Consider the following 22,403-nt stretch of genomic DNA (forward strand, 5'->3'; position numbering starts at 1 on the left):
TGCCTTTAAGACAGAAACACACAGCAGCAGAAGCTCATGAAGACATTCCCCCAACAAGAACAAGCATGTGTGCAGCTTTGTTGCAGAAGGATCATTGTTGTAAGCATCCGGCACGATGACCTGTAGGACGACGGCGGCTGATGATGAATCTGTTGTGTTCAATTTACCTTTATGTCCCTGTAAAACCATGTCGTTTTTATTTGCTGTTTATTTTTCTCTGTACTATTAACACGTTTGAAGTAAACGCTAAGTTAACGTGCAAAATGAATCAACGCGTCTGTGTGTCTGTTTTTCAAATCAATCCTGTATCCACGTTCTATGACCCGGGGCTGAAGAGTAAATATTCATCAAATGTTTAAACACTGTTTTTCTTCACCGGTCCCTGAACGCCTCCTCTGACTTTCCCCTCACCACAAGATGTTGTGTCATTTCAAAAAAACCAAACAAACCCAAGATGAGGTTTGAGCTTCCACTTCTCATGTTCAATCACAGCAAATCTCACATTTTAAAGACACAGCGTCATCATAGCTGTGAATGAACCTTTCAGTTTGTTTCATTTAAGGTCTCATATTCTCCTCCTCTTCAGTGTAAATAAGTCTCAGAGCTCCCCAAAACATGTCTGAATGTTTTATTTTGAGCAAAAAGTTGATGTGCAATACGTGAATTAATAAAATAATTGTTAACATTAACAAAACATATTTTGTTTGATGATTCTGACGTCAAGTAGGAAAGTCGGGCATCTTATTCTTTTCTGAGTTTCCAAGTTGTTGTTCCGACTTGAGCAGGTATTCATGTGCATTTTACAACTCGGAAACTCGTTTGTCCGACACCACTTGAACGCAGCACGCCGCTAGAAATCGAAAGTAAAAAATTGGGAATGGGAATTTCGTCTCTTTTTAGTGAATAAGGTGATTTGACTCGGCTCTTTCTGATGTGTCTGTCAAAATGACAGTGCTCACATGAAATGCTTGCGACTGGTTCATTGTCTGATCGTGTTGCCTTTGTTTTACATCTTATATGGATGTAATTTGTAATAATATACTTCTCCTTTTGTTTTTCTCTCAAAAGACTCCAGTGGACTCGTGTTGAGAATCAGCATGTGTGCTAAACTACTCAAACAATGCATCTGGTTCGTCCAATGGGATTGTGATGCCCATGTCAAATACAAATCGATCTATCTATCTATCTATCTATTTATTTAACTATCATTTTGTGACCTTTCTAGTTTAAATAATTCTGCCACACTTTGCAAGTTTCTGACCAAAATATGCATATTGCAGACTAACCCAACCGCTAGCATGTCGTCAGAAACATACTAAAATCAGGTCACGCTATACTTCCGGTCCGAGCTCCGTTCGATGTGCTAGCATCAAGTTAGAACGACCGTCTGTCTGTAATAGTTCAACAAAAACATGCTTTACTAATAAAGCTACGTAGTCATTTTGATATTACTTGGCAACATGTCAAATGTATTTCAGCATGGAACTTGTATTTTTAAGCCGCTAACTTTGTCCGGCTGGCGAGATCTGCAGTGCATTGTGGGGCGGCTTAGTGTGCTCCCGTTTCAAATTCTGGCTGATCACACCACATACTCAATGTGACGGCATATTTAGTATGAATGTATGCCGTTTCGGACGCAGCCAGAGTCCTCGTGAGCGGGCGGCCCGGGTTCAAATCCGACCTGCTGCTTCTTTCCCGCATGTCATTCCCCCTCTCTCTCTCTCTCTCTCTCCCCCCTAGTTTCTGACTAAATCCACTGTCCTGTCTGTACAGTAAAGGCATAAAGAACTCCCCTCCCCCCCCCCCAAAAAAAAGTCGGTTCTTACAGCCGACTCGTCCACGAACAGCACACAGCTCCATGGGTCGAAGACGCCAGGAGGAAAACCGGTATGAACAAGTAGTGACCCAGAAGGCGCCCTGACGTCAAAGACAACCCACACGCAAATTCTCAGTGTAATCGATCAGTTTGAAGTTTTTTAACACGATTATCGCATGTTATAGTTTTATATTCTCACCATGCAGAGAAGTCTTTCCCTGCTCTCCGCCTTGATTCTGCTGCTGCTGCCTTGTAACCCCGGTGAGTAAATAGCCTGATGTGACTGGATGTTCAGGAATGCTTATTGGTAACTTTCTCGACTTAACTTGTCCTTAAATATGATGCTGAAGAAAGTTGTGTTTGCTTTGGAAACAACACGAATGTTTGAAGTGGCAGCGCTTATTGATTTTTCTTTAAAGTGAGTCCTCGTTAAGACGCAACAGTTAGCCGTAGTTCTGACCTAATTATGGGACGACAAGCCTCCCACGATTGCTGATAACGTCCCACACAGTAGGCCTACAACACCACTGGGGGTCTTTTAACTACGCTTCAGACTTCTCAATACTGTTAATTACCGATCCAACTTCTTTAATTAATTACTTCCTAAATCACTCAGGGCACCAAAGAGAAAGGCCGTGCATGAATAAGGACGGCACAGTCCTATGCAGGTGGCATCAGGTGGTGTTAGTGATAAGGTTGTTTACTAGTGAAGACTTCCTGTAACATAGTCAATTTATTGTTGTGCCTTTATTGTGGACGCAGGAGAGTGGATAGAGTCAGAGATCCTGGGAAGAGAGAGTGGGGAATGACATGCAGGAAAGGGGGCCTCTGTGCATGGGGCGCGCGCTCTAAAGTTCTATTTGAGGATGGATTTTGCCTGAGATCTTATTTCAGTCAGGACCAACATGTTGGCCTGACAAACCTTTTGTTTCACCTGAATGCAAAAAACAGAACTGAAATCCTAACCCTTTAGAAGTATGGAGTCATGTGATACTGGCTGTGCATAGCTGTAGTGCCCTCTCCGCAGCGGTGGTGTTGTGTTGTGATTGGTTGCCAAAGGACCGGATTAAACTTGTTTGAGGCAATGAAATCAAGATGTCAACCTAACACTGAAACTTCCGAATTCCATTCTTACTATGCCTGCATGATGGTTTCCAGTGTTATATTGACTGCCTCCCTTGTGAAACGTGAAACTTTAACTTTCTTTTATGATCCAGATTGGCAAATTATTACATGTTAGTGTGAAAGAGAATCTTTGGAGTTGAGTTTCTTGTTGAGAGAGAGGAACTTAAACATAAAAACATTGCTTCATACATTCAGTGTTTTTACCAGTTTCATTTAGAGACTGACCGATATGTGATTTTTTTACGGGCTGATACCGATATCGATATTGGGGACTGAAAAAAATCTGATACCGATTTATCGGCCGATATCTTGTGTAGTGGCAATTTCTTCTTGTGTGTCATATAAAAATTGTCACTTGTGTCATAGGAGCCGACCTGTTCGTTCCTGATGCGTGTCCACTCAAATATACTCACAGCTCCGTTGTTTCACTTGATTTCTTATTTTATTCGTAATTCCACTTGTTTCCAGAACAGATCCAAAATGAACATATCAAAACTCATAACAAAAGGTCACGATCAAAAAACATTTGCTGCGTGGCTCCTATATCTCCACCACAGTCCACAAACAAAAAAAAACGATCTACTTTTTTCTCACCACCTGTGCATCACACCCAAATTAATTAACTTGTTAATTAATACTTATTTCTTACAACACAAAAAAATATACTCTATTAACACAAACTTAAACTATACTTCTGAAACTAAAGTTATCATGATTAAAATGGCCTCTACAAATCCGGCCCCTAATTATAAGGCAGGAGGGATTATAATTACCTTTCTTCAATAGTGTATATCACACTGCTTACATTAACAAAGGAATTCTCCAAAACTATAACGATCCTACTATTTCATCAATTTCATACATATTACATTTCATACACAACAGATTTTTTTGTTCCTTTTTTTTTTTCATCTTCTTGATTCTTCCTGGAAAGAGAGTTACTGATAGTCATTTGCGGGGCAGCGATCCGCCTACACCCCTTAGTCAGTGTCAGTCATTAGTTGTTATGTCATTAGTCATCAGTCTCACAGATGAGACAAAGTTTGGCAACAGGTCGTCCCAAAGTGCTTGATCTGGTCTTGACCACGCCGAACAAGACCTTTTGAATCCATTTTTGTCTGCACTACTCTCCCGAGCAGCCAAGAATTTCTTGGTGCATTTTCATCCAAGATCATGACGATGTCTCCTAGCCGAAGATTTTGTTTAATTTTGTTCCACTTCTGGCGCTCCTGAAGGTTTGGTAGATACTTCTTCACCCACCTTTTCCAAAATAAATCTGCCAGATATTGAGTTTGCTTCCATCTTCGACGTGAGTAGCAATCATCCTCACTGAAAAGACCAGGTGGCAGGAATGGTTTCTTCTTGAGCGACGATAAATGATTTGGTGTTAGAGCTTCGGGGTCGTTTGGGTCATCGGATGATGCAGTTATTGGTCGGTCATTGATTATAGCTTCCACTTCACAGAGAAGAGTTTGTAGGCACTCATCATCTATTGTTTGTTCACGGAGCACTGACTTTAAGATCCTCTTCACCAACTTTACTTGTCTCTCCCATATACCACCAAAGTGTGGGCCAGCAGGTGGATTAAAAATCCATCGTATCCCTCTTTCTGTAAGAGTATTTTGTATCTTGGTTTGATTCATTTCTTGTAAAGAAGCTCTTAGTTCTCTATCAGCTCCAACTAAGTTGGTACCATTATCTGATCTGATGAGAGCTACCTGTCCTCTTCTACACATAAAGCGTTGAATGCCCTGGTGAGGGCACTGTTGCTACACAAGATGGGGGCTTTACCTTTAACATTTTCAATTTCTTCACATAGAGATACATTAGTAGCAAAGCTACTTCCTCTTGGTTTATCTTTCTTTGCAATTTTTACCGTAACAGGCATTTTTCTGTCTTTCCATTCACCTGCACCTCCCTGCAGGTCTCAAGACGGGGTCATTCACCATTTTTGCCTCTTTGTCCACAAAGTTTACAAGATCCACAAATCTTATTCGAGTTCGTTTTCTTTCTTTGATGTCAAAGGCCAAAGCTCTCCATTTTTCTCTCATTTTATATGGCAGTTTTGAGATCACAACCCTCATGTTGGCTGGATTGTCCAACTCATCCATATAATCCACATCCTCCAAAGCATTGCAACAGTTTAAAAGAAAAAGTGAAAAACTATGAAGGTATTTAGCGTCCTCTGATTTTATTTGTGGCCATCTAAATAGCTTATCCATTAAATCTGTCGCAATTTTAAGAGGGTTTCCATAGTGGTCTTCCAGCAGGCGCACTGCTTCTCTATAGCCACGGCCAGCAGGCATATGTTGGCAACTTTTTACCACATCATGAGGCTCACCTCTTGTGAATTGCTCCAAAAAGAACAGTTTGTCTACATTGTTGTCAGTTTTCGAGTCCACAACATGTTCAAAGGCCTTCATAAAGGATCTAAAATCAAGTGAGTCACCACAAAACACAGGAATATCACGTTGTGGCAAGCGAGCTGATCGTTGATGATTGACAAGCGTTTCTGTGATGTCTGTTTGTCATGACATCATAGAGTTCATAATTATGATCTGTAGGTTGTTTGGGAACAGTATTATGTGTTGTGATGGACTCATGTGGCCTTTGTAACTTGGGTCTCGCTCCTAATGATGGGACTGAGCGCTGACTGTGATCCATATTAATAGGAATTGACATTTTCTGCTCATTAGCACCCCTTTGATTGTGTGTCATGGCTTCTGCATCATAATATTCATTCATTCCATCACCAATTTCAGGAATGTCATGTCCTTCATATACTTTAATTTTTGCATTTGACACTGCTAATGCTGTTTGAATTTCTAGCTCCTCCTTCTCAGCCACGAGATGTGCCTCCTTTAATGCCAAAGCCTGTTTTTGTTTCAAGGCAGCTGCTTTTGCTTCCAAGGCTGTATGTAGTTACAATTCGAAAAAAAATGTATTTTTACAATTTTTTTATTATTTCCATGAGGATCCTCAGAGGACCGCGTGAAGACCATCCGGGCCTTCGCTGGTGATCCGGTTATTCTGCCTTGCCACACCAATGTCAGCGAGTCAACAGTCGAGTGGTCCTCGACTGTTGAAGAAGGTTTGGTTCCAAAAACGGTCTTGGTGTTCCGCGACGGCTGTGAGACCCACGAGATGAAGGATCCGGCCTACTGGTACAGGAGCAGCCTCATCATGGACCAACTGAAAAACGGGAACATATCCCTGAGGATTTCCAATGTGCAGCTATCGGATGCGGGGAACTACACATGCAAGATGATCCGCAAGGAAGACCACAGGAATGTTCTTATAGAACTCATTGTCGGTACGTCCAATCATCTTTGATGTTTCATTACAGTGCCCCATAAGTTGTTTCCTGTTGGTTATGAAGAAGAGTCTGCAACCTTGTTTGGTCTGCTAGGTGGATTTCACTGTTAAATGACACAATTTGGGTCAGGTGTAGTTGGTCCTTTTCAATAACTTATCATATAAAACTGGTTTGGGATCTCCTTTCTGAGTTGCTATGGTATAGGTAAAATCATACCACTCTCATTACTATTGCTTGAATATTGAGGTTCAGACAGGGGGCAGTTTCCTTAGCTTCACATAAACACTGAAATAGGGAAACAGCTTTCTTAGTTGTGTGCTAATTAAAGGATATCTGCCAATCCATGGCTTTAAAGTCCTTTGATAAATAACGTATAAAGTATATCTTGTAATAATATAATAATAATTATATATTATAATTAATAATATCTTCTTTGGTTAAACCGTACCAAAAGTGAAGTATAAGCAATTTGCAGTTCTACAGGCAACTATGAACCAAACTTTCTTGAAGGAGAATTTAATTATTTTGAAACCTTGGACCTTGGAAAAAACATTTGGAATCAATCTAGTATATTGCTTGACCTGCAGCAACAAGATGCCTGCAATGTACTTGTTGGTGGAAGTGTGTCCAATCCATATTTGTCCACTATCTGCCAACATTACAGAAAGGACCTCTAAACTATTTGATCCTTTTTTTAACCAGTAATGGCCTTTACGTCTCAATTTTTAAAAGCCACCAGACTTCTTTGACAATTTACTTGTAGAGATACTTGTGCCCGAATGAAAGGATAAGCGCTCAGCGAAGAGACCCCTCATCCCAGTACGATAAACCTACTAAGTCTAGACAGAATTAGAGCAGCCACTTCCAGGTTCTACGGATAGAAAGTGGTTTCATTCTTGTTTTTGTAGGTGCTGTTTCGGAGCCCAAACTCTCCTTTATCCCAACCGTGGGTGTTGGAGTGACTCTCCAGTGTGAAGCCAGCTGCTGGTTCCCGAAGCCTGAGATAACTTTTCTTGATGACGATGACAACATCATCAGTGCTGAAGATCCAAAAAGTGAGCTTGGCCCCAGAGGATGTTTCAACATCACAAGGAGAGTGACCCTCCAGACCGCCACCAACAGGTTCATTTTTTATTTCTGTATTCAAACTCTTAAAAGAGCCATATATTTTTTATTAAGCTTACCCAGTTTTCAGCTTTTTGGTTGTTAGCTTGTTTTAGCGAATTCTAATCAGAGCAGCCCCGCTGTGGTTCAGTTGGTAGAGTCGGTCGTCTCTCAACAGGAAGTTTGGGGTTTGATCCCCAGCTCCTGCAGCAACATGTCCGATTTGTCCAACTTGCTCCCGCTGCCCTGTCGGTGGCGTATGAATGTGTATGAATGGGATTAGTTAATATTGATGGACTCTTTACACAGCAGCCTCTACCATCAGGGTGTGAATTAGTCTGATTGTGTAGGTGTGACCTGCGGTGCAAAAGCACTTCAAGTAGACAGGAGACTAGAAAAGCACTCCACAAGCTCAAGTCGATTTACCATTTAGCAAAGAAGTTAGGCATCCATTTCCATCGGTAAAGGCTCACACACTAAAAATGTTTCATTTTATGGCAGCACATTCAAAAAGACTCAGACTGTACAGCCATGCTACCAGCTCTATGAAGCAGAACTTAGATTCGGGATAAAAGAAATAACGATAGCGCACTGAAACACACATTTAAAAATTAAACATCAGATATATATTTTTTAAATAATGAACTGAAATTGAATACACCTAGTTATATGGGCAGATATTGGCAATAAAATTAGCTGATGAAGATAGTCAAACGTTATGCTAATATCGGCCGATATTATCGGCGAGCCGATAAATTGGTCGGGCTCAAAATTGAACTGAAGTTAACACAAGTAATTATCAGCTGTTAGTCTATTCAGAGACAATCTGGCACAAGAGGCAGCACTGTAACAAACACTGATTAAAAATACTTTTCACTGACTGGTCACAGGAAATGAAAATGTGATTTCTAGGAAAACATTTTGGTTAGTTTAGACGTCACACTCTACTAGTTAAGATGAAACTTGCAGCCCTACGGTGCAAACAAACAATGGCTTAAGTTACAAACTAACTAGTTTCATTGTAGAGTTTAGTGTGTACTGTACACCATTAACTGATGACACAACTTGTTCAGACCTGGTGCAACAGACCACAGGAATGTCGTCCACAGGAATGACTGTTGAAGCGTGCGTCAGGATGAAAAACATCATCTTTTAATAAAAAACAGCAAAAGTAAAACTATAACACGTAGATCTTTTCTTCACAGAGTCTCCTGCAGAGTTCACCAGCCTGACATGAACCAGACAAGAGTTACAGAGACTTTCATACCAGGTATGCTGTAGCTCTAAGAATTCTAACCCTAACACTAACCCAGGGGTGGGCAAACTTTTTGACTCGCGGGCCACAATGGGTTCTAAAATTTGACAGAGGGGCCGGGCCAGGAACAGATGGATGGAGTGTTTGTGTGAACTAATATAAATGACATGTAAAAGCCATTACATGAAAGGATTTGGCCTTTAACAGGTAGCAAAGCATGAATATGCAAGGCTCATTGTACAAATTGATTTCCAAATGCATTCATTTAATTACACTCGTTCATGTGTGAAAATATGTCCACAGCAAATGCAAAGTCACAAAGCCAGTTCTTGTCGCTTAGCTCAGGAAATTCGTCGGATTTCCCCATTAACTCCAAAAATGCGCTGATCTCCTCTTTCAGCTCCCACTCTCGTTGAAACACTTTGCCCAAACTTAACCAGCAGACACGAGAGTGGTACAGTAAGTCCTGATGATCCGCATCAGTTTCCTCCAGGAACATAATAAACTGACGATGCTGAAGTCCCCTTCCTCGTATAAAGTTAACAAGTTTTACAACTGGATTCACGACATGATTAAGCTGCGATACAGACTTGCACAGAGATTCCTGATGGATGATGCAGTGAAGGAAAATAACATCCTGGTCAGGGTTTTCCTCTTTCACTTTATCCTGGATTCTTTTCAGCAGCCCAACATGTTTTCCAGTTAAATTCGGCGATCCATCCGTTGTGACATTGGCAAGTTTACTCCAAGGTAGCTTCATTCTCTCGATGACAGCAGACACCTGGTTATACAAGTCCTCTCCTCGCGTTTTTCCTTTCAGGGACTCCATGGTCAAAAACTCCTCCGTTATCTCAAAACTGTCATTAATCCCTCGGATAAAAATTAGGAGCTGAGCAGTGTCTTTCACGTCATTACTTTCATCCAGCGCTAGTGAATATACCTTAAAGGACTCAGCCTTTTTGTTTAATTCGCTGGCTATATCTTCATCAATCAGTTCCACACGGCGAGTCACAGTCCTGCGTGATAAACTGATTTTTTCAAACTGGCCTTGGCTCTCCGGACACAAGAGACCTGCTGTCTCTACCACGCATTCTTTTAAAAACTCGCCTTCGGAGAAAGGCTTGCTAGCCTTTGCTAATTTGAATGCCAGCAAAAAACTTGCCTTGGTCGTTGACTCTTGAATCGCAGTTTGTTGGTGAAAAAAATGTTGCTGAGTCTGTAAATTATCCTTCAACCTCTGAGCCGTAGCCGCCCGTTCTTGCGTGGACTGCTTGCTAGCGTAGTTAGCATGTTTCGTAGCAAAGTGACGGCTGATATTGTACTCTTTGAAAACTGCGACAGTTTCTTGGCATATCAGGCATACAGCCTTTGATCGGACTTCAGTGAAAAAATATTTTGTTGTCCACTCCGTACAGAAGGGCTCATACGGGTTCATAGGGCAAAGGGAATAATACACCACACTCTGAAGTGCGCCATCTATTGGGGAAACGCGGGCATTACAGGGTAAAACGAACGAGGTTTAATTATAATAAAATTTTATTTAATAATAATATAATTTGGCCCGCGGGCCGTAGTTTGCCCATGCCTGCACTAACCCCTCACCAAACCTAACCCTAAAGAGACAACAGATTCAATGAATGTTCAAGATGTGGTGCACAGTATGTTGGTGAGACAAGAAACACCTTACTCACACAATTCACCCAACACCACTACAATGTTTTGAGACCCACGCTCCCCTAGTCAACCATTTCTTAATCCATGGATAGCCCTCGGTGCAGGCCATGGTCATCCAGAACAATCCAAGATGGACAAACACCCAGTCTGGGCTGAAAGATCCAGGATCCAGAACCTTGATCTCCTAACCCTAAAGGTTAAATTAGGGATTCTCCAGACGCCATGATCAGATAAATAAGAATGTTATTTAATGAAGAGACTTATTGGGAAGAGTCTGATGACATGATGTTTAACTGTTGTTGATATGAAATTATTCATGTTGTATCTCACATGTATCTATAATGTTTTCTTTGTTATTATTTCAAGATGGCTGCATGAGGTCCTGCACTGAATCCATCCTCATCACTGTTTTAGTAACTGTGATTCTCTGTGGATTAGGTTTATGTGTGGTCTACTTCTTCAAGAGATTCTTTAACTCTGGTAAGTCACTAACACTTGTTCAGGTAAGAGGACATGGAAACTGGATTTTGTTTTTACAGCCTTGACATCCCATAACCCATCACTAGCTTCGTCTAAAAATCCACCTAAGCCAATCAGAATGGAGCGATCACCTATACAAAGATATAATTGTGAAATCTAACAGAACTTATATTTTTGTGTTCACACAGCAGATGGACAAAAATTTCCCGGGTTTGGGCGGTCATCAGATCATACAACCCCCAGGATTGAAGAAGGCAACTGTCCCCCAGGAAACCAAGCCTTTTTTTCTGAGGCTCCCACTGATCATGTAATAAACGTGGATGACATGAAGCAGAGTCCTGATGCATACCATGATCTTAGTCCAGAATCTGTCGACAAACCAGAAGGCAGTACCGTTTTAGCACCTTGTGTCAATGATCTGGTACCCACTGCTTCTTCAGCCTTCCCTTCAGATGGAACGTACGTTTCCCGTTCCAACAGCTTGTCTTTGCACAGTCCAAATAGAGCCAAGCCCAAACGTAGAAACACCATCTCGCGCTCAAGTCTTGTTAAGGTATCTGAAGAAACGGAGGAGTTGCTACAAGACAAGCCTTAATACGAGTTGGTCATGATACGGGTCATCGAGGGCGTTTCCACCTTTTTTAGAAACTTCGAGATTCAACCCAAATAGCTTTGACAAGATATGTAGCATAACGTGCCTCTTGATGTCGTTATCAGCAACACTTTTTGTTGTCATGATTTTTATTTCCGTGTGTCGGCTTTTGAGGTCCATCTGTCTTCACTTTTTGGTTATGGGGGCCTTTAAGGGAGCCTTGTGATAGGGTAGGTAGTGTCATATATGGGGGTATGGGGTCTTGGTAGGTTGAAGATCGTGGGTCGGCGAGACCTGGCATGGAGGGGGGAAGGTTCTGGGATACTGGAGCTAATTGTACAGCCTTCTGAGGTTTTCTTGGTGTGTTGGCTCTTGCTTCTTATCTAGTTTCACAGTTTTGGGAGTTATAAGGAGCCATGTGGTAGGGTGTATAGTATAAGCTTGTTAAATACAAAGTTTCCATTCATTTGTAGTTGTTTATTTTCCGGTCCAGCACCAAACCTAAAGCTTGGCGTACACCGACCAATTCAGGCCAATTTAAACCCAATATCCAAAGTTTGAAATTCAGCCTGACAGTGGCAGAGCAGGCATGCCTGTCGCCCCTCCCCCAAATGATCATGAATGCTGGCTCCACGCCATCTGGGAGTAAAAGGGATTTTTTAAAACATTATAGGGATTTATTCCGTGTTTTTCCTACTCTTAATTACCTTATCTGTTTGTTTTTAAGAAGATAAGATGACTGAATTTTAATTTTAATTTTAATTTTACTTTAGGTACTAAAAGAAGCTAAGTACCAATAATTAAGCTAGCAGAGGTTCTGCTCCCAGTATGGACGATATGAATATAAGGAATTCCTTTATTGCCTTTGCACATTGTACAACAAATTTGTTGTGCATCTCCTAGAACAAGTATAAGATTCCCCTTGTGCCTTTGTTATCAATTAAATGAAATGTTATTGCACATAAAATACTATGTCACTTTTGATACAATGGCACATTTTTGAATGTAAACACTGTTCAGTTGTCTATTGTCTGTGCAGAGGCTGCTTTTTAGCCTGGATGTGCTGTCCAGTTTGGTCCAGTACAGTTATGGTATGGTTAACCCTGATCTTGCTTGTGTTTTCACAGCCAACAGTACCCTTACTTGGTACGTGGGGTGCCAGTTATGTGATAACGTAACTTAGCAGCGCGCCACAGTGTGGCCCATCAATATATTAAACCTAGAAGAAGAACGCAACGCAACTAATGGCAAGAAGGCAAGAAAAGAGACAAGCACAAACAGCCTTGCAATTACTGTCTCAAAATCAACGGGATATTTAAACAGTATGTGTTTTGTGTTTGTTCTTTATTACCGCTGTTGCACAGGTTGCATGTTGTTTCGATCCAACTTTTAGGATCAGATCCGTACGCTTGGCACCCCAACAAACGGGTAGCATAGAAGTAGGACGGTACAGTTATTTTGGTACCATTCCTTACTTTTGACAGCAGAAACGCCAATAAATGCCACTATGCTGAACCGAACTGAACTGGACTGCTTGGTGAAAAGCTTTAGTGCTATTCAGATAGCAGCATTATTCCAAAGATGATTGTGGGAAAAATGCAGATTTTAAAGTTGATGGGTGAGTTTGCAGTTTGTACAGAAGAGTACACTGCTTGGGATAATTCAGCTTCACTAAGATGAAGACCTGAGATCAATCGATGACTCTTTTTGTAAAGTCTATAAAGCTCAGGGTCCTGGAAAGATGTGTAACAAGCTCGTTACAAAATCAACCGTAGGTGCTCAACAGGGTAGAGTAATAGGGTCTATTCTGTTTTTCTTTCAACGGCCATTTTTGCCTTTATAGATGGGGTTTATACCATCTTTAGGGTGCTGATCTAAGAGAATCTTTTCCTGTGAGAAAGGTTAACCAAAATTATGGCAAACACAGTCAGCATATTCCCTCACTCTTTTGGTCGATCATCTTTTATATTTTCTTTAATTTGACTGTTTAAAAAGCCCTTATCTTACTAAAACAACCAAGCTGTCAGCTGAGTTTAATTGCACTAAAATTGTTTTTGTGTTTACGTACATCTTGGAACCCACGGGCGTTTACACCTGTTGAACAGTCAGGAATTTAGATTCAAATTTTGAAACCTAGAAAACTGTGTGCCTACGTCTAACGGGGGAAACTTTCATTTTTATATTTTTTAAATGGGTCACCCCAACTCATAATGCCAGTTAAACATGGCTGTCTGTATGAAAATTAGGTTTTGTTATATCTTTTTTAAACAAGCATGAAATCCAAAAGAGTATAAAAACAACAATTTTAAATCATGAAAATTTGTAGCTGTTTCAGGTTTTTTTTCCCCTGGTGCTTCCTTTTATGAATTTCAATATGTAAACACTTTCCTTGAAAAGACTTGCCAAAGTGTGGAAATGTTATACAAGCCTTTACACACATGAATGTTTCGGGTCTTTTAACCTTGAAAGTTTTTGTTACTGTTCCTTTGAGTTGATTCACTCAGGTGACGAAGACATAGCACTTTGTTACTTAGATGTTAATTATTTTTTATACTTTTTTAAATAGTTATTAGTTCATGTTACCTGCATGGCATACGTTTGGTACATTACTTTGTGTTTTATTACGTCAGTGGTCAATACATTACTTTTGAGAGCTTTGCTTATGAATGTCTTATTGCACGTTATCAAACCCTGTACAATCAATAAACAGAGCCCTCTGGTGGATACATTGTGATATTGTTTTATTTAATTTACTTGTGAATTTAACAGAAGTGGATCCACTTCCATATATTATGAATGATTATGATGGTTAAGAAACACATTGACATGACGCAAAAAACTACAAATTCATCTGATCTGCAAATCCTTTTAATACATTTACATTTTCACTTTTTTTTATGTCATCTTATTTTACAAACTATATGTTGTTAGTGTATTAAATTGATTTAAAAACATACATCATCTACTCAGTGTCCTGTGTAAGTAAGTCAGTTTATTACCATTTGTTTAAAGTGATATACCAAGAAAAAAAGATGTGATAGTAACGTAAATACATTCCCTTATATATCCCTTATGTCTTAATCCTATAAAACAAAACCAGCTCTTTCTTGTGCGTCCTTCAAAGGGTCTTTGTAAAAGGGTGATAAGAGCAACACCTGTGCAGAAGTCTATGACCCCGTGCTAATGAATGAAAATGTCTGCCCAACAGATCAGCCTACCAGAAGTTGTAAAAGAAATCTTCCTGATAAGGGGAAATAGAAACGATGACTTGGAAAGAACAGAGTAATCTACAAGAATAGTATTTCAGTATGTGCTTGGTGTTGATGCAGTGTCCCTGTGTTTGAAACCACAACCTGTTATTTCAGGTAATTTTCTTGAATATTGTTTGTGCTAACTGTAATGTGTTGATTTGTGAATCAGGAAGGTTAGAAACGTGCTAAATAAGACTGAAAAGTCCTATCCATGCAGGCTGCTCTCGTTCATCGCTCCTCAGATTTTTCCTCATGGATGGCACAGGCCTCTTTGTTGTGTTACCAGTTTTTATCTAGAAAAACAGACACATTTACAACACAAGATTTACAGCAGACAATAAGATATTCTAAAGGGGCAACTGCAAAAAGAGCCCGACCGATTTATCAGCCAGCCGATAATATCGGCCGATATTAGCATATCCAGTGACTATCGGTATCGGCTAATTTTATCACTGATATGCGCCGATATTACAAGATTTATTCACCAGTCAAATAGCTTTTAATTTGAGCTTCATTGTGTTACACTAGCAGTTCTCCTCAACCAGCAGAGGGCGCTATATGGATTACAACAAGCATCATCACTCTCCAGAGTGTCAAGCGGTTATGCACATATTTTCCAGTCGAGTGACCATCTTGTCTTCATTGTCTTTTCCACAAGTGTTTGATAACTGCATTTGTGGGATCAACACAATAAATGTGTACATTTATATCTATCTCTAAAGATTTCAAAGATCTGAGAAAGATATCGGCCGATATATCGGTATCTGTTTTTTCCCCTCCCCAATAGCGATACTGTTATCGGCCCCAAAAAATCGTGTATCGGTCAGGCCCTAAACTGCAACCAAAGATGTTGACAAAATGGACCTCAGGTATTTGAGGAACTGGTACTGTGTACGCAGGATATAATGTTGATACAAAATGATAAATTGATAGATATTAACTTTAATCCAGACCGTCAAAATATTTCAACAGATGAATTTACCAACTACGACCAGGCGAACAGTTGAGGATTTCCTTTTGCCCTTTAACTGTGGGATGAAACATTTGTATCTCCCGTCATCGTCAAGCGTCACTTTCATGATCTTTAAAGATATGTTTCCTCGGCTCAGACCGTTCTTGGACAGCTTGGCCCTCTGAAGGTACGATGATAGCATCATGTCTTGAACCTTGCGGCTGTCCCAGTATAGATGGACATATCGGACCGTGCCCGGGCGATCGTCGGGGTCACACTGTTGGTTGGGCCTCGACCACTCCACTGTTAATCCAAGAATGCTGATTGGAGGCTCCACAACACAGGGTAGGATGACGTCATCGCCTGGAAAGGCTACAATTTGGGGAACTGACCCGATCACCTGAAATAGACAAATGACAAACTTTAAACCAAAGCAGCAGTCCAAAATGTGCAAATTTTGCAATGACAGTAGGAGACCTCCCTAAAGGGGCCCCATATTGACAGCACTCACTGTTATTGACCTGCTGAACGCTGGTGCCTCGGGGCCCCAACAGAGTCTAGAATCGCCACTGCGCACAAGTTCACATCTTGTGCTCACAAGATTTATTTTAGTTTTTCGCTTTTTGGGACTTCAGGGCCTCCGTAGTGCCAAACGTATTGCACTACGATCTGGTCAAGATTTCCAATGACCTAAAAAGGCTTCTTGTAAATATTGTATTAAAAACAAAGTGACCACAGGCTGCACTTCCTTTCCTACTGTGGAGAGCGCTGTATCAATGACGTCTTCATCAGCCGTCTGAAGCGGCATACATACTGTTGGCAGGAGTGGCATTGCACTGATCTGTCAGACAGGTCTTTAAACCCAATGTATAAACTCTTGTTTTCTTCCTTTGAGTTATATGGCCTCTTATACCAACATAGGTCCTAAAATCTAGGTAAGAGTATGTGACGGTCACTGCCTTAGTGTATAAAACAGGCTTTTACTAATTGGTTCTTCTGTCCCCCTAGTCCTTAAGGATTTGGCTGGTCCAATCTAGAGCACCTGGGCCTGTTGCTTCCAGGGCATAAAAGCCCGACCCCAGGGTTGATATTTGCAAGTTAACTGGTGTCCTTTCTCATATTTGTCACGGCCCTTGAGCCGGGTTATGACAAATAATATTGTTTCCTGCGTATGACGTGTATCAGGAAGTAGCCTACATTTTGCCAACTTTCCAGAATTTGTATTGAGTTTCCCTTTATGACAGAAATGACTCAGTGGCATGTAACCGTAACAGACATACACCTGAATCAACGTTTAGTCTGTAACGTGGTTTATAGTCATTATTTGACACAAACAGGATCGCTTACCTTCTTCTGGTGAGGTAGGCCTATCAGGGAAAGCAAAACGCACAAAGGGATATAATAGGCCCAACAAAGGAACAGTCTGTGCCAAAATGAGCCACATGTTTTTTCAAACAATTGGATAAAAGAGATTAAGAAAATGAAGAGCTGTCACTGTCAGCTGTGTGGGAACTTGTCTGAACATGTTCTTTCGGTTTACGACTACATACCCAGAGAGGGCTGTCCACCAAGACTAAACACAGACAAGGTAAAGTATGTGTTCATGTTGCTGTGTCTTTAATGTTGGAATGTTTTTGTATACTTTATGGATTAATGAGGTGATCGAATAACAATATTATATAGACCTATATCTTCACAATATAGCTCGAAAAACCAGAACAGTTTTGTGTTTAGAATAAAAATGAGTCTAAACTTTTTTACATTTTTCCTGTTAGATCTCCTCAAAGATTTACAAAAGTGCATTTTTCCGTTTTTCCAAATGTTCATAGAAATACGAAGGAGCATTAGGCGTCATTAAGGGGAGTTTGTTTGAGTTTATTTGATTTTAGTTTTAGTGTATAGTTATATCAGTAGAGCAGCAGCCGATAACTGAGGAAGTTGAAGCAGTGACGTACTTCCTGGTTGTGTGGTAGTTTGTGTCTCTTCAGCTCTGTGTCTTCTCACAGGAAGAAGATGATGTGCAGGATCCTGCTGCTCCTCATGATGACCTGCTGTGACTGTGGTGAGAGAGAGAGAGAGAGAGAGAGAGAGAGAGAGAGAGGAGAGAGAGGAACATGAAGTCTTTGTATCTGCAGTCTGATAGAGTGTTTACTCTCTCTCTCTCTCTCTCTCTCTCTCTCTCTCTCTCTCTCTCTCTCTCTCTCTCTCTCCCTCTGTCCCTCTCTCTCTCTCTCTCTCTCTCTCTCTCTGTGTGTCTCCTCAGCAGGAACATTTGAAGTGAACGTGACTCAAAGCTTAAACCCCTGATATCTCCACCCTTGGACTCCACCTCCAGCCTAGAGCAAAACTTTAGCGCAGGTCCGCCATTTTTATTCTCTCTACAGAGGAGTGATGTCTACGGGGAAAACTCAGGGGCCGGGGTCATTGCATTTAAAGAGACACACACACCAAAACGGAGCGTTCTGAGAGAGCTGGTTTATACAGGGTCACAAACCTCCTCTGGTGCTTGAGTCATGTTATATTTTGACCAAAGCACAGCACAGATGTTTCATTTAGACCACAGGGGGACTGTTTGAAAAGGTGGAAGAGGGGGATAATATGTCCTCTTTAATCAAAAGAAATCACCGTAGTATTTATTGTTTTGAAGACGCATGTAAGCAGTAAGCAGAAAAACTCTCCAGGAAACAAACTAAACAAAAATCTTGAAAAAATGTTCATAGTTAAGACACTGAAAGAGAAACAGTAGACATTTCGGGTCTTTTCTTTGGTTTACAGTCCGTGGTGTGACAGTAAAAACGTAAACGTTACCGGTAAAACGTACAGTTGTAGTTTTTTTTTTTTTTAGATTGCAGTTTCTTGAATTCTTCAGAAAGATTAAATCAGATCATGAACGACAAAGGAGTTTTACCTGTCATGCAAGATCACAGTCAAGCATGCACACACACCCACACACACACACACACACACACACACACACACACACACACACACACCCTGCCCATCCAGTCCTCAGTAGCCTATACTTTATAAACTCTGGTGTCTGTTCCTCACAGCTGCACAGAGGCGTCTCTGCTTTGGCGGCAGACCTGAACTCTGGAGACTCTTCACATTGAATCTTTGATTTTCTTAACTTTCTTTGATGCAAGGAGTTTAAGATATGAAGCCGGACCGATGACTGACTTCACTCCAGACTAAAGTCCTCAAACTCCAGAGAACATTACGAGGTATGTAGACATGTATTCATGTCAGACTTCACCTGCAGAGAGCACAAACTCAACACTTCTGTGCTTCAATTCCTCCAGAAGCTTTTTAAAAAAAAAAAAATTATACATTCTCTGTTCCTGTTGTGACCTGATGAACACTTAATGTGTATGATTTAATGTCTGAGTCTATGTGCCTGTATGAAGCAATAACTTACTTCCTTGTTGAGTTTGTACTCATGAGGCTGCTGCGTTCCTGTACATGTTGTAATGGCCGCAGACAGCCTGTAGGGGGCTCTGCTCACCTTGAGAGGACTGAACTTTGACCTCATGTGTTTGTGTCTCTTCAGCTCTGTGTCCTCTCACAGGAAGAAGATGATGTACAGGATCCTGCTGCTCCTCATGATGACCTGCTGTGACTGTGGTGAGCGAGAGAGAGAGAGAGAGAGAGAGAGAGAGAGAGAGAGAGAGAGAGAGAGCGAGAGAGAGAGAGACAGAGAGAGAGAGAAACTAAACTCTCTCTCAGACTGCAGATACAAAGATTCATGTCTCTTCTCTCTCTCTCTCTCTGTCTCTCTCTCTCTGTCCCTCTCTCTTCTCTCTCTCTCTCTCTCTCTCTCTCTGTCTCTCTCTCTCTCTGTCTATCTCTCTCTCTCTCTCTCTCTCTCCTCTCCTCTCTCTCTCTCTCTCTCTCTCTCCTCTCCTCTCTCTCTCTCTGTCTATCTCTCTCTCTCCTCTCTCTCTCTCTCTCTCTGTCTATCTCTCTCTCTCCTCTCTCTCTCTCTCTCCCTCTCTCTCCCCCCCTCTCCCTCTCTCTCCCTCTCTCTCTTCTCTCTCTCTCTCTCTCTCTCTCTCTCTCTCTCTCTCTCTCCCTCTCTCTCTCTCTCTCTCTCTCTGTGTCTCCTCAGCAGGAACATTTAAAGTGAAAGTGACTCAGAGCTTCTATCAGGCAGAGGAGAACCAGGACGTCACTCTGGAGTGGACCTTCACACCCCAAGATGACCCCTCACTTCACTCTCTTTTCATCTACTGTTTGATGTACACTGATTTTGAAGTCTCCAGACTGTTTCGTCTTAATAGAGGAGTCGAGGTCTCAGAGTCTCAGGATGAACAGTTTGCAGGACGAGTCCACTGGGACAAAGACGTCCTCAAAGAAGGACGACTCAGACTTCACGTGTCCTCGTTGAGGACTGAAGACTCGGGGATATACGAGTGTAAAGTGATGACAGAGTTTGGCGTGGACTCGACTCAGACCTGGCTCGATGTGATCGGTGAGTAAACTCAACAGATACAGCTTTTTTGAATATATGAGTCCTCGAGCTGACGAGTTTTGTGGACATCATCGATGAATCATGAAAAAACAGATCTGGTCTTCTCTTTAAAGCATCGACGCTCCGGCACAAATCTGAGACTGGACCAGAGACTGGACCAGAGACTGAACCAGAGAATGAACCAGAGACTGGACCAGAGACTGGACCAGAGAGGTTTAACACAAAGAGTTGGGGATGGATGGTTCTCTCCTTTGCACTGTCGGTGTCAGCTGTGCGCTATGTTTTGTCCCGAACACGTCGTTGCTTTGCGCCCGTCCAGTGGGTTAGGGGCTTCTTTAAACGTATTTAATATCCCGATTGTTAATCAACTTAAATACCTAGGAGACAACATTTTTTTCAAATTTAGAAATGACTGTCAATACAAATTACAGTTTTCAAGAAGATTTAAACAGACGTAGAGAAATGGACATCACAACATATATCCTTTGATGCCAGAATCTCAATAATAAAAATGATGGTATCACCTCAAATGAACTTCCTCTCCTCTATGCTTCCTCTGAACCCTCTGATTGGATACTGGGATAAATTACACAGTTTAATTACCGGTTTTATTTGGAACAATAAAAGACCGAGGATTAAATTTACAACTCTTCAGAAAGAAAAATCATGGTGGGGGGGGCGGGGGGGTCCCAAATTTTAACTCACTCACCAAGGAAACGAGGAGTTGGCATTTAGTTGTGTTAAATTGTTGTTGTACACACAACATTTGAGAATGTGTTTGTGTGTATATATTCTACATTACATATATATATGCTATGTTACATTTATAGCGACTGTATAGCGGTGTATTCATGGTCTTACCTTTACTTGTAAACGAAGTCCATTCACCTATCCTTCTGGACTAAAATATCTGTGACTTTGTTGTAAAAGTCCTCATTGTCTTCTTTTAGTTTGAAAAGTCTTCCATTATTTATCACTTCACGTTTTGATTGAAAGTCCAGTTTTGAGAAATCTTTAAGATTACATATAAAAACTTCCTCTTCCATTTTTGCAATCGGAGCGAAATTTTAAAATAAAAAATCTGCACAGAAGAGGAGCAACATCAAACCAAGCATAAACTCGCAACCTGACGCACGCCCCCTTCAGGTGAGGCAGAGGTACTGGCTGCCTCACCTCGTGCTTTACTGTTTCACACTCCAGTCTGGTAGGTGGCAACAATGCGTCTTTAAGTTGGATGCCAGCCGGCAGCCGCCTGTGCCCACCAGCTAATTGAAAAGAAGAAGAAGAAGAAGAAGTAGTAGCAGCGAAGACGATCTTTGGTAGTAGTAGTGAAGCACAAAAATATGGATAACGTCGGTAAAAAACGCAAAGAAAAGGGTGGGGCTGAGAAGGCGAGGGGGAAAAAAATGCGACATTTAGAAAGTGAAGCAGCAGCAGCAGCAGCAGCAGCAGCAGCAGCAGCAGCACAGCCTGCAGCAGCAGCACAGCCTGCAGCAGCAGCACAGCCTGCAGCAGCAGCACAGCCTGCAGCAGCAGCAGCACAGCCGGCAGCAGCAGCACAGCCGGCAGCAGCAGCACAGCCTGCAGCAGCAGCAGCAGCAGCAGCAGCAGCAGCAGCAGCACAGCCTGCAGCAGCAGCACAGCCTGCTGCAGCAGCAGCAGCAGCAGCAGCAGCAGCAGCAGCAGCAGCACAGCCAGCAGCAGCAGCACAGCCGGCAGCAGCACTGTGGCACAAGTTGACGTTAGCAGCATCCAAGAAGTTAGCAGCATGAGTGAAGAAGAGAGTGTTGAGGCGAGCCAGACAGTTGTGCAGCCTCAGCATGATAGGGTCACACGTGATGGTGAGGGACAGAGAGATGAGCTGGTGGAAGTTCCACAGACAGATACAGGGCAAGTAAGTATGGAACATGACATGAGAGAGGGAGAAAGAGAGTTACTTGCTGGCTGATGTTAGCAAATGTTATTCAGGTGTTGCTACATTTTTATCTATACCCAGTTTGTGTTGCTCAGTACAATGAAAAAAAGTATATGAAATAAAATCGAAATTTTAGAAGCTCTTAGACCGAGGGCAGAGGATGACACCCACGCCAGCTCAACCTTAAATTCAGACAGTCACAGCCTAGAGGTTTGTTTTTCTTACCACCCTCAGAAGAAGACAAAATACCTGAGAGTAGAGGGACTGCAAATAAGACTAGAATACTATGCTCTTAACACAACATCTGGTCAACATCAGTGCTATTGCTGTAATTTGGATGGTTTAGTGTCATGAGTCATGATTAAAGTATTGTGACACCCGTGCCAGGCGATGATGACTTTCCGCGTACCGATTGTTGTGGGCCGGCCGAGTCAAAGTCCAGGGCTGTTTAG

At 41.6% G+C, this 22,403-nt stretch overlaps 3 protein-coding genes across 9 annotated transcripts; 2 read left to right on the forward strand and 1 right to left on the reverse strand.

Moving 5' to 3' along the window:
* Positions 1 to 1,886: 1,886 nt before the first annotated feature.
* On the forward strand, positions 1,887 to 14,096 carry LOC132960316 (butyrophilin-like protein 8). Of its 2 annotated transcripts, none has more exons than XM_061033194.1 (6): positions 1,887 to 2,077; positions 5,916 to 6,254; positions 7,166 to 7,379; positions 8,567 to 8,631; positions 10,657 to 10,770; positions 10,959 to 14,096. In XM_061033194.1, exons 1-6 carry the CDS (start codon positions 2,017 to 2,019, stop codon positions 11,363 to 11,365), a joined length of 1,200 nt encoding a protein of 399 aa, XP_060889177.1. In that variant the 5' UTR covers positions 1,887 to 2,016; the 3' UTR covers positions 11,366 to 14,096. The 2 variants fall into 2 exon arrangements, with proteins under 2 accessions (XP_060889177.1, XP_060889178.1); XM_061033195.1 differs by having other exon boundaries at positions 5,925 to 6,254.
* On the reverse strand, positions 14,093 to 16,373 carry LOC132960321 (myelin-oligodendrocyte glycoprotein-like). Its single transcript, XM_061033203.1, has 3 exons — positions 16,323 to 16,373; positions 15,596 to 15,986; positions 14,093 to 14,906 (listed from the first exon to the last, which is right to left on the reverse strand). The coding sequence occupies exons 1-3, from the start codon at positions 16,371 to 16,373 to the stop codon at positions 14,893 to 14,895; spliced, it is 456 nt and encodes a 151-aa protein (XP_060889186.1). The 3' UTR covers positions 14,093 to 14,892.
* A 2,208-nt stretch (positions 16,374 to 18,581) lies between these two features.
* LOC132960319 (coxsackievirus and adenovirus receptor homolog) lies at positions 18,582 to 20,566 on the forward strand. Of its 6 annotated transcripts, none has more exons than XM_061033198.1 (4): positions 18,582 to 18,789; positions 19,046 to 19,189; positions 19,689 to 20,036; positions 20,150 to 20,566. In XM_061033198.1, the coding sequence occupies exons 2-4, from the start codon at positions 19,096 to 19,098 to the stop codon at positions 20,383 to 20,385; spliced, it is 678 nt and encodes a 225-aa protein (XP_060889181.1). In that variant the 5' UTR covers positions 18,582 to 18,789; positions 19,046 to 19,095; the 3' UTR covers positions 20,386 to 20,566. The 6 variants fall into 6 exon arrangements, with proteins under 6 accessions (XP_060889181.1, XP_060889180.1, XP_060889183.1 ...); XM_061033197.1 differs by having other exon boundaries at positions 18,583 to 18,789; positions 19,677 to 20,036; XM_061033200.1 differs by having other exon boundaries at positions 18,583 to 18,789; positions 19,116 to 19,189; positions 19,677 to 20,036.
* The last annotated feature ends 1,837 nt before the right edge of the window (positions 20,567 to 22,403 follow it).

Source organism: Labrus mixtus, unplaced genomic scaffold (assembly GCF_963584025.1).
Source record: "Labrus mixtus unplaced genomic scaffold, fLabMix1.1 SCAFFOLD_227, whole genome shotgun sequence".
Classification (NCBI taxonomy): Eukaryota; Metazoa; Chordata; class Actinopteri; order Labriformes; family Labridae; genus Labrus; species Labrus mixtus.

What these genes read in the sequence shown, in the direction of transcription:
- LOC132960316 (XM_061033194.1), top strand. Translation starts at nt 2,017, where the DNA reads ATGCAGAGAAGTCTTTCCCTGCTCTCCGCCTTGATTCTGCTGCTGCTG. An exon ending in CTCCAGACCGCCACCAACAG is followed by an intron (nt 7,380 to 8,566) that starts GTTCATTTTTTA and finishes TTTTCTTCACAG; the next exon opens with AGTCTCCTGCAGAGTTCACC. An exon ending in TACAGAGACTTTCATACCAG is followed by an intron (nt 8,632 to 10,656) that starts GTATGCTGTAGC and finishes TATTATTTCAAG; the next exon opens with ATGGCTGCATGAGGTCCTGC.
- LOC132960321 (XM_061033203.1), bottom strand. Translation starts at nt 16,373, where the DNA reads ATGCCGCTTCAGACGGCTGATGAAGACGTCATTGATACAGCGCTCTCC. An exon ending in TTGATACAGCGCTCTCCACA is followed by an intron (nt 15,987 to 16,322) that starts GTAGGAAAGGAA and finishes TTTGGTTTAAAG; the next exon opens with TTTGTCATTTGTCTATTTCA.
- LOC132960319 (XM_061033196.1), top strand. Translation starts at nt 19,096, where the DNA reads ATGTGTTTGTGTCTCTTCAGCTCTGTGTCCTCTCACAGGAAGAAGATG. An exon ending in GATGACCTGCTGTGACTGTG is followed by an intron (nt 19,190 to 19,673) that starts GTGAGCGAGAGA and finishes GTGTCTCCTCAG; the next exon opens with CAGGAACATTTAAAGTGAAA. An exon ending in GACCTGGCTCGATGTGATCG is followed by an intron (nt 20,037 to 20,149) that starts GTGAGTAAACTC and finishes TTCTCTTTAAAG; the next exon opens with CATCGACGCTCCGGCACAAA.